At 43.3% G+C, this 11,373-nt stretch overlaps 1 protein-coding gene across 2 annotated transcripts; it reads left to right on the top strand.

Moving 5' to 3' along the window:
• Window positions 1-3,856: 3,856 nt before the first annotated feature.
• On the top strand, window positions 3,857-7,818 carry si:ch211-79k12.2 (uncharacterized protein LOC568844 homolog). 2 transcript variants are annotated; one of them, XM_036579795.1, is made up of 3 exons: window positions 3,857-4,033; window positions 4,861-5,122; window positions 5,616-7,818. In XM_036579795.1, exons 1-3 carry the CDS (start codon window positions 4,013-4,015, stop codon window positions 7,079-7,081), a joined length of 1,749 nt encoding a protein of 582 aa, XP_036435688.1. In that variant the 5' UTR covers window positions 3,857-4,012; the 3' UTR covers window positions 7,082-7,818. The 2 variants fall into 2 exon arrangements, with proteins under 2 accessions (XP_036435688.1, XP_036435687.1); XM_036579794.1 differs by having other exon boundaries at window positions 4,861-5,134.
• The last annotated feature ends 3,555 nt before the right edge of the window (window positions 7,819-11,373 follow it).

The raw sequence follows: 11,373 nt of genomic DNA, 5'->3' as shown, positions 1-11,373 counted from the left end.
GTTACTTCTTATTTGTTGTTATTCACAGTGGAGCTGGAGAGAACAACCTGCCGTTTTGGAAGTGGGACCAGGGGGCAGTAACAGCATGCCCCTAAACTCAAAGACCACCATGGAGGACAGAAGCTAAACCAAGTAGCATTTATCAACCTCACCAAAGACGCTGCTCAACGAACATCAAGAACAGCACTATAGCCCAAGAAAATCAATCAGGCCAGAAAACTCAACAAGCCACAAGATGGCAGGGACACAACCAACCACAAGGCCTAAAGAAAAAAAACAACAGGGTAAATATCTGACCGACCATCACACCTCACGGCAGACCATCAGGCCTTCGGAGAAATCTCTAACAGACTTCTTTAACATGTGCTACAGCTTTTCGGCGAAGCTGTCTTCAGAAAAGCCTGCCTGCAGTCCAGACCGGTCACCACTGAAAACATTTGGCACATTGTAAAATGAAAAATACGACAAAGGAGACCCTGAACTGTCAAGCAGCTGAAATCCTGTATCAAACCAGAATGGGAAAACAGCTACAGCAGTGTCTCCTCAGGTCCCAAACGCTTACAGAGTGCTGTTAAAAGGAAAGGTGATCAAACACAGTGGTAAACATGCCCCCATCCCAACTTTTTTGGAGCATGTTGTTGGTATCAAATTTAAAATGGGCATATATTTCAAAAAACAATAAAATTTCACAGTTTCAACATTTGATATGTTGTCTGTGTACTATTGTCAAAGAAATATAGGTTTAAATGATTTGCGCCTGCGATGGACTGGCGACCTGTCCAGGGTGCATCCTGCCTTCCACTCAATGAGTGCTGGGATAGGCTCCAGTGCCCCACCGCGACCCAGAAGGATAAGCGGTTTAGATGATGTGTGTGTATGTGTATGTGTGATTTGCAAATCATTGAATTTTGTTTTCATTTACATTTTGCACAGCGTCCCAACTTTTTTGGAAATGATTTTGTAGATATTTTGGTTTATCATGTTGTTGCATGTCATATGCACATTTTTATAAAACCATTGCCTTAAATTTCATATTCCTTATGCATTTATCAATCTATTTAAGGCTGTTTTCCAATATTTAAAAAATAAAGTTTTTACCTACTACCGTATTTTTCATAAATTCATTTTATATGTTTTATCTCCTTCCATGGTTAAAATTATGATGTTCAAATGTTTGCTTGCCCAGCATTGTGGGAAAACACATGAATAAACCAGTAGCGTCAGGGGGCAGTGGGCCATTCACACTGGGGTCCATGGTGCAGGGGGACCCACAGCGTTCAGGCCCCATAATATCCTTATTGGGCCCCTATTGCAGATAATGAAATACCTCATACCTCACCAGTTAGCTTCCATCGCCATGACACAGACATCCTTGACGTTTTGGCTTTTTTATTCATAACACATCTCATACTTGGTGAGGGGATCTGTTATAAACCTTTGGCACCAGAAAACTACAACTAGGCAGCAGCCATCAGGTCCAGAACTGATGGTTCCAGTGAGTACCTGTGTCACGCATCCCTCTGGCTCTGATGCATCCATGAACTCCATCTCCCAGAATCCTCTGGGAGATCATGTGCCTGCTGACCCTCCACAGTGCTCCAAACATCGTTTGCACTCACATGAATTCAAATCTGGTTCACCTGTTCTGTTTGTCACATGATCAGTCAGAGTTAGTATAAAGCCGGGGCTTTTAGACTTGTTTCTTTGTGTGGTATTGTTTCTTCTTATGGTTATCTTGCCCTTTTGTGTTTATCTGACCTTTGTCGTTGCCCTTTGGATCTGGTTGCCTGGTTTGGTTTATGTTTGTCTTTCTTTGTTGTTTGACCTGTCTGGCTTTGACCATCGCCTGTTCACCGACATTGATTTGATTTTTTCCAAAAACCCCAGCAATAAAGTGTCATTTTTCTTTTTTAATCGAGAGCATCTGGCTGGTTCGGTTTCATCACAACCTCTTGAAGATTGACCATTTTCCTCTCTCCAGCAGGAGATAAAGTCATTAAGCACGGTTACATGATCAATAAGTGTACCAGAATCCAAATTAGAAAGGTATATCGGTGGAAATTATTACTTTTAGAAATGATTTTATAAAGAGTTTGCTAAGGTGAGATAAGCTAGCTAGGAAGCTAATGCTAACTTTATTAGTAAGTCAATGGAAGCGGACTTTTTTCCAAGTAATTTTGGGCCATTTCTTTTGGTGCATTCATCATAAAATGTACAGACAATGTAAAGAACAACAGGTATTTTCAAATTATGTCAAAAACTGAAAAACGACAAAAATGGAGATATGAAGTTTTTTTTGCTAGCCTCCACAGAAAGAGTTTTTTTGCTCACATCTACACGATTCTGTGTGATTGTTGGCACTTCCCAGAGGGAAAAAATGTCTTTCTTAAGACTGTCTCAAAGAAATAACTGACAAAGAAAGTTCACAGGGGTTGGGAACTAGACATCTGAAGTGTTTAATGCCTCTTGGAGCTCCCTCACAGAGGGTTATGTGAAATACACCGCCTGATGCCTGGGACGGTTTTTGAGAAAATTTTGGTGGAGGGGTACAAGCAGGGCCTTGTAAGGCAAAAGTGTCCCAAAAGAAAACTTTTTTGTCCAGATTTACCACAATTTATCATCAATATTACATATAAAAACTCATAAGACACATGAAGGTTCACTGGTGGTTTTGCATAGTAAATAAAATGGCTTTATGGGTGTTGTAGACACTGCCTCTCCTGGTTCCACTCACCACCACTGTAAAGAAATCAGAGTCAGTAGGTTTCTCTCCAATGAACTTTGATGTGAATCATCACCACATCAAACCACTCTGAATGATTCTGACGTCTCAACCATTGAATAAAACAGACCTTTCAAAAAAAGCATAATTCCCCTTTAGCGTAAGATGCAATAAGGCAAGTCTGAGGCACAAGTAAACAAGAAAATTACACTGTCGTTTTTTATTAATTAATTTTCTTTCGATGTCCAATGTGACAGAATTAACCCTTCCAAAAGCCATTTTTAAAGGGGAACTCCACTGATTTTTCAAAAATGTCTACATTATTAAATGCTTGAGTAAACAAAGCTATTCAGAGTGGTTTGGTGTGAAATGCTTTGTTCTAGACAAGCTTAGAGTCAGAATTGTTCACAGTGTTGGTGATAGGAACCAGACGTCCACCTCTAAAAGCTCCCTTTAGAGAGTTATTACATGAAATGGTCATATATATGCTGCATGATGTCTGACACATTGTTTTATGATCGCTATGTGAGAAAGTTTTGGCTTAAAAAGTATTTAAATCCACTTATTTTAATCAGGTCATAGCAGAGGAATACATGCAGGGTGCCGTAAAGCAAAATAGTCCCCAAAGAAAACTTATTTTGTCATATTTATGACTACTTTACCATTATCAACATTACATATAAAAACTCCTGTAGGTTCACTGTTGGTTTTGGATAGTAAATAAAAATGGCTGTATTTGTGTTGTAGACATTGCAACCCCCGGTTCCATTCACCACTGTAAAGAAATCAGAATCAGTACGTTTCTCTCCGGTGAACTAATATCAATATCACATCGAACCACTCTGAATGATTTTGACATCCCAACCATTACTATCCAAACCATTTTTGGGTAGTAAATAAAAATGGCTATATTGGTGTTGTAGACATTGTGACCCCTGGTTCCTATACTGTAAAGAAATAAGAGTCTACAATGATACATCTCGCATCAACCCACTCTGAATTACTCCGTTTACAAATTAAATTATTCAGAAATTGTGAAAAAAATGGTGGAATTACCCTTCAAGTCTGTAAAATGCAGATATAAATAAACAGCAGCGGCGGCTCAGTCACGTGATCGAGCTTGGCTGCCGGAAACAGACCACCGCTGGAGAGGAAGATGGCGATGTAACAGCCAAAACACTGCCGAATAAAGAGCCTTGAGCCTTAAACCAGCTCAGCATGGAGCCTGAAATAAAAAGATATAACCCGCGAGTCCTGTAGACTATCATGTAACGTTAGGGCTGCTGTGTAATGGACAAAGACAAATTTGCAGTGAGTACCAAATAAACTGCATCCGTCGGTCGTGTTAAGTGTCTGTATAAGCGAACAGCCTTACAGACGTAGATGGCGATGAGTTACATTAACCTACAGCATGTTTACACCGTTAAATACACCAAAAGAGACCATGCTGAAAGTTGGCTTATTCGAATTATCCGTGCCACCTTAACTGAAGCAGCAGGAACGTTACTGTTCTGTTCTGGCGCGTGCAACTGCTGCACTATTTAAGGTGGAATGGAAAATAGGGTTAAGAAGATACAACATACGGCATTCGTCATTACGGATATATATCTGCACCAAACAGCCATAACACTAATACCACCTCCTTGTTTCTGCACTCATTGTCCATTTTATCAGCTCCACTTACTGTATAGGTGCACTTTGTAGTTCTACAGTTACAGACTGTAGTCCATCTGTTTCTCTGCATACTTTGTTAGCGCCCTTTTACCCTGTTCTTTAATGGTCAGGACCCCCACAGGACCACCAGAGCAGGGTGGTGGATCATCATGGTGAGAATGATCCACCACCCAAATAGTACCTAAGTCACCAACACTAGGTCCTGGAGATCTACCTGCTCCAGCTAAATAGCTTGTTCAGAAGTCCTTGATTAGCTGGATTAGATGCTTTAATGTAGGTACGGGGAAGAAGGTGGCAGCACGTTAGATTCAGGTTGTTGCTAAACTCTGCAGGAGGAGAGCTGGTGACCACTGTCCTGACTGACTAATATGTCCCTTTACTTGTTTCTTTTTTATTCATTTTATTTTGCCTAAATATTGGATTTGTGTTTTTATATCTTATACGACACTTTTTTCTCCACACAGTCTGGTCCCAGCTCTTGGCTGGAGATGCATAACTTTATTGGTGACCTTGTGGCCTCTAGTGCGACGGGCTCAGCTGGTCAGCTGCTGAAATACCATAACCAGCAGTCACTCCGCACTGCCTGGGAGACGATGGGACCTGAGGCCTCAGCACCCAAAGCCTCTCACCCAGCTCAGAGGGACCTAACCAGACAGAACCAGGGGAAAACCATGACAGGGTTTGCTCTGCAGTCTGGAGAGAGGAGCGAGGAGTCTGGGGAGTGTGGTGAGCAACAACGTAAGCGTATAAGACGCTGGTCATATAGTTAAATTGGGTCTGAAGAATGTTTTTTTTTTTTAAATGAATCGTTCAGCAAAAAATACCCCAGATGTAGTCGATCAGACAAGGCATGTGTTTAGCGCTGGAGCTATGAGGCTAATGTTGGAAACAAATATTAGTCAAGACATGTTTAGTGTCCAGATATTGCTTACGAGGGTAATATAACTAATGAACACAAGAAGTCAATAGTCACCCAAATTTAACAAAGACCTAGATACGGTTTGAGTGTGCTAAAACTTCCGGAAAAAAATTGGGTGACCATTGACTTCTAGTGTTGATTAGCTATATTAGCCACATAAGCAATATTTGTACACCAAATATGACTGATCAGCTACATCTAGGTTAAGTGGAAAATATGTCTATATTTGATTTTTTGCTAAACTGTTCCTTTAAGAGGTTTCGTGGCTTTATTCACCTTTATTTGCTTTCATGTACGCAGTTCGACAACATACCTGCACCTGCCCAGGCTGTCCCCTTTCATCCATGCCTACTGCACCCTCTCTGCAGAGCCTGAAACCCAGATATAGTTCCTTCCCCCAGACCCAGTCAGCAGTTTCCACTGTGCCCCCCACATCGTCGCAGTCCAAAGAGCCCAGCTCGGTCCCGGTCACCCTTGGTCTATGTCTTGGCCTGGGTCTCTCTCTAGAGGAGGGGAACACCGAGCCCAGCAGCACATCCAACCCTGAGCCGAGCCACCCTGAGCACCAGGATAAAGGCACCAGCACCCACAGCCCGACGCCTGCCCCAAACTCAGGCCATCAGATCTGCCCAACTGCTATCCAGGCCTTCCCCTGCCTCTGCTTCCAGCCTTGTGCCCACCTCCTGCGACCCCAGCAGGGATCTGAGAGCCATTTCGCTCACATGCACTCGCACCACCACTACCACCACCATCATCACCATTGCCCCCTTGCCTCCTGCCTGCCCTGCCCGCAGTTGCGTGCCGGTTCCCGGTCGCCGCCTCCCTTCCCTTGCCTGTCCTGTCAGCGCACCTTTCCCACTTGCGCTCAGCTGCTGCGCCACCAGCAGGGCCACATGCAGCAAGAGGGCCTCCAGCAGCAGCATCCGTGCATGCACTGCTCAGCCTCCTTCACCCGGCCCTCGCAGCTGCTGCAGCACCAGCGGGCCCAGCATGCATCCAAAGCTGGCGGCTTCCTGTGCGCCGAGTGCGGCCGTGCCTTCAACTCACACAGCAATCTGCGCGTCCACCTGAACGTGCACACGGGTGCCCGGCCCTATTCCTGCGGTGAGTGCGGCAAGAGCTTCAGCCAGTCAGGGGCGCTCAAGATCCACCGGCGCATCCACACTGGCGAGCGGCCGTACTCTTGCACCTACTGCGGTCGGGGCTTCCCCCACCTGGCTGGTGTGAGGGCCCACCAACGCACACATACTGGGGAGAAACCCTACCACTGCACGCAGTGCGGTAAGTGCTTCACCCAGTCGGGTGCGCTGAAGATCCACATGCGTGTCCACACGGGTGAGAGGCCCTTCATTTGCAGCCTGTGCGGAAAGGGTTTCTCCAACCGCTCGGGCATTCGCTTCCATCACCGCACCGTGCACGGGATCGTCACGGAGCCAAATTCTGTGGGACGGCCCAGCCTGGCTAGTGGCGCCGCTTCTGCGGGTTCAGAGCCGCGCTCTGCCCAGGCCAGTCAGCCGGAGTCCGCCTCAAGCGGCAGCAACCCTGGGCAGGCTGCTGCTCAACCCACAATGGATATGATCTCTCAGAGCAGGGAAGGTCCAGAGGTACAGGAGGAGCGGAGAGCCCTGCCCTATGCCTGCGAGGACTGTGGCATGCGCTTTCAGGACGCTCCCTCCAGAAACAAGCACCAGGCACAGCAGCACTACTCCACTGAGGAGGCGGAGCAGGAGCAGAGGCCTGCAGAAACAGCTAAGGAGCACACTTAGAGAGAAAGACTCTGGTCAGTGTCTTCTAAGAGGATATTAGAATCTGACAGAAATCAAAAGAGGCAAAAGCGAAAAGAAAATTGCTAGTATTAGGGATGTCCTGATCAAGTTATTTTGCCCCAGTCCTGATCTAAGTCCAGTATTCTTAAGTATTCAGTATTTTTACATAAGTTAATATGGTTGAATTCTACTCCTACACTGTTTAAAAGGGAATTTCACCTGCCTAACTACGTGGTTAAAATCTAAAAAAAAGTCTTTCAGAGGGGTCTGATGTGAAATGTTCAGATCTAGAGAAACTAGATATCTGAACAATTTAAGGCTTCTAAAAGCTCCCTCAGAAAAACAGGATTTTTTTTTCAGATTTACTACTGTTTTAGCATTAGCAACCTTACATAAAACCCAGTAATATATAGTATTAGTATACTATATAGATATATATACATATATACACCGACTGGCCACTTCATTAAGTACACCTACATTATATCTACACTCCTTGTTAATTTAATCAGGTCCATTTACCATATAGGTGCGCTTTGTAGTTTCACTGCAGTCCAGTCTGTTTCTCTGCATACTTTATTAGCCCCCTTTCACCCTGTTCTTCAGTGGTCATGACCCCCACAGGACTACTACAGATGGGATCATTCTCAGCACTGTAGTGACACTGATGTGGTGGCGGCATGTTAGTGTGTGTTGCGCTGGTTCGGGTGGATCAGACACAGCAGTGCTGCTGGAGTTATTAAACACAAAAAGACACTCTTGCCTTGTTCAACCACCTTGTAGATGTAAAATCAGAAACATTAACTCGTCTGTTGCTGCACAGTTTGTGTTGGTCATCCTTTAGTCCATCAGTGGTTCTAGGACACTGCCCACAGGACGTTGTTGGTTGGATTTTTCAGTCCAGCACAACACACACTAACACACCACCACCACATCAGTGTCACTGCAGTGCTGAGAATGATCCACCACCCAAATAATACCTGCTCTGTGGTGGTCCTGTGGGGGTCCTGACCATTAAAGAACAGGGGCTAATAAAGTATGCAGAGAAACAGATGGACTACAGTCTGTGATTTTAGAACTGTATGGTAAATGGAGCTGATTAAATGGACAAACGTTGTAGATACAAGGCCGGTTGGTGTATATGTAGTGTATTCAAGCGCATTGTTAGTCTCTAAGCAACCAGAAGAGCATTAGCTAATGTTAAGGCTGGCCGCTTAGCGATTGAAAACAAACTTGTCAGACTCGTCCTGACATTTTGGCGAAGCACAATAACAGAAGCTCAATGCAGTTAAAAAGAAAGACCCTAGCACTTTTACAGCCTGCTGCTCATCAAACAGCAAAACCACTGAATGGTTGTAGGGAGTAGGCAGCCCATGTTTAGCTAATTGCAGTTAGCATAATTAACCTAAACTAGCCTTAACTACCTTGTAGTGGATGTGATAATGGTTGTCAAAATTACCTTCCTAGCTGAAGATACACTGATCAGGCATAACATTAAAAACTCCAGCAGCACTGCTGGGTCTGATCCACTCAGACCAGCGCAACACACACTAACACACCACCACCACATCAGTGTTACTGCAGTGCTGAGAATGATCCACCACCCAAATAGTACCTGCTCTGTGAGGGTCCATGGGGTTCCTGACCACTGAAGAACAGGGTAAAAGGGGGCTAACAAAGTGTGCAGAGAAACAGATGGACTACAGTCTGTAACTGTAGAACTACAAAGTGCACCTATATAGTAAGTGGAGCTGATAAAATGGACAATGAGCGTAGAAACAAGGCGGTGGTCATAATGTTGTGCCTGATCAATGTATATATACTTGTGGAAGAATTTCTACCTGTTAAACATCTTTCAAGTTTTCCAACTGCAACAGATGTTTATCTGTATAAGCTTTTATTTTACCAGAAGATACTTCACCCATGTATACAAAGGATTATTTTATAGCTAAGTCAGTTAATAGTAGCCTTTGTGCATAGTGCAACTTGCTCTGGACAAGAGCTACGTTTTGGTTGTTACCTCTTTCTTTTACATTCTTTTATGCTGGTATGACCAATCTGATGATTTTGGCTACCACTTACTTTAAAATGCTGCAGTAAAATCACTTCATTTTTGGTATTTTGATGGAATATGAACTGATATCTTCTGGGGTTTTTTGGACAACTGTTTTAAAATAACATTTTCATCGTGATATGAATACTGTTTACTTTCATATTCAGGTTGCTGTAATTGTGTGAATTGGGCAGCTTCTTTCTCTCTGCTTTGATGGCACTGTTAACTGCCAAGTATAACAGCCACACACTCAAACATGGCAAGTTCGGCCATGTTTTTAATGAATACAACAGTCAAAACAATTATAAATAGCTTTTGGACTGTTGGAAATTAATTTAATTTTCTATTTAAAATTGTTCCACACTTTGGATATTCAGACTGCTTGTTAACTTCTGACACCACAGTCCAGAAGTTGTGAAGGATGTCCATTAATGTCACCTCTTTGACTGTAAACAGAATGTAAAATAACTTTAAGAAGGTGTCAGAATTGGATCTGGCCTAATACAGTCAATACCAATCCATTGATCAGACATCCCTAGCTAGTATTTTGTTCCCTATGGGCCAGACTGGGTTCCATATTCTGACCAGCAGTTGGTCTAAAACCCTTTTGGTTTTGATAAAAAAAAATCTTTTGCACCTTTTTATGCTCCTAAATGTGGCCTTAAACAAACAAACCTTGTTTTGAATTGCACTTTCAATGAGAAGTGAATGGTGAGCACCATTGGCAGGGTAGTGTTTAAACTTGCTTTACAGCAAAGAAGACAACATGCCGAATAATGTGCTAAATAAAGAAATTCATTATATGTGTAAGTGCTAATATACCGACGCTGCATACTTCATCACATCTTTTAGTAACAACTGATTCCATGGTAACAGCTCCTACACAAACTTTTAATATGGTTTTGATGAATGGCTCCATTCCCCTGAATGTAATTACAGTCTTCATGGGTAATTTCTAAGGCGTAATGTGGAGCAGGTAAATCACAAGAGTGGAGCCGTTACGCTGAAGCATGTCATTACGTGCAGATTCTTAATGTGTCGGTCTTAATAGGAATCTCTAAATGGATTTGAACGGCCTGTTGTTAACTCCTCGTATTCTGGCTTTGAAAACCACAGATGAAAATCTCTTCGGAAACTATTGCCGCTTGGTAAAGCATTTGTTTCTACACCTCTGAAGTCATCCTTCATTTTGTAGTCGGTGGCGTACCCATATAAGGAACTCCAAGCCGTTTCACTTTATGGGAAAAATGAAGGATGTTTTCGAAAAACGCTGAGGTCGCTCCCAGCGGTAAACAAAAACGTGTTATGATACGTTTTGTACACTTAATGTCACAGGATTCCCTGAATTGAGTGGTTGTTAAGTAGTTGAAATACCAATAATGCTACATCCATGCTAAAAGCTAACACTCCTGCCCATTGAACTGACCTTTCTTAAAGTAAGGCTACGTTCACATTACAGATTGAAGGGGCACAAATCCGATTTTTTGCCCTAATGTGACTCAGATCTGATGTTTTCGGAGCTGTGTGGACACGCAAATCTGATTTTTTCAAATACGACCGGAGCCACTTTCATATGTGATTCTAGATCGGATACGTGTCCGATTCGTGGCCATGCAACCTTAATGTGACGCTCAGATTCGGAATTCATGTGCTTTTCTTCCAGCGCACGTGCGCCATCATTCAGCGTTACCATGGCAGCAGCGCCGAACAGAAGTTAAAGCCTGTAAACGGTGGAAAAGCAACACATCTCACCTTTTTCTCCTTCATCTCGCTCTAATAATGAAGCTGAGAGCTGATCAGAGTTAATTATCTTCAGCGAAGCTCGTTCTGCTCGTTAGTTTGTTGCTGATGATGCACGTGATTCATTCACGCGACGTTACTGAGTAGGATGGGTACATGAGGGTCATTTTAGGTCGCCAGTTTTGAATCACTTACCTAATCGAGTGTGAACCATCGTGTCAGAGAGATTGGATTTGAGCAAAAAATCGGATTTGAGCAAAGAGGCTTGTAATGTGAACGTAGCCAAGTCAACTCTATAACACTGGCTACTCAAACTGCTACTTCTGCCAAAGCAATTAAACAATGCTTGCTGGTTTGCTTGGGGTATTTTGGTGAAGTCATCAGTCTTATGGAATCCGTTCAGTGTGCAGCAATGTAAGCTTAGATGTAGCAATATTTGTACACTGTATGGCCAAAAATATGTGGACACACATCCTAATTATTGAGTGCTAACAGGTAT

Source organism: Colossoma macropomum, unplaced genomic scaffold (genome assembly GCF_904425465.1).
Source record: "Colossoma macropomum unplaced genomic scaffold, Colossoma_macropomum, whole genome shotgun sequence".
Taxonomy (NCBI): Eukaryota; Metazoa; Chordata; class Actinopteri; order Characiformes; family Serrasalmidae; genus Colossoma; species Colossoma macropomum.
This window is presented reverse-complemented; position numbering and strand designations above follow the sequence as displayed.

Bases quoted from the DNA above. Each gene is read 5' to 3' on its own strand.
- si:ch211-79k12.2 (XM_036579794.1), top strand. From the start codon at position 4,013: ATGGACAAAGACAAATTTGCA. The intron at 4,034-4,860 runs GTGAGTACCAAA...TTCTCCACACAG, and splicing joins TGGACAAAGACAAATTTGCA to TCTGGTCCCAGCTCTTGGCT. The intron at 5,135-5,615 runs GTAAGCGTATAA...TCATGTACGCAG, and splicing joins GGAGTGTGGTGAGCAACAAC to TTCGACAACATACCTGCACC.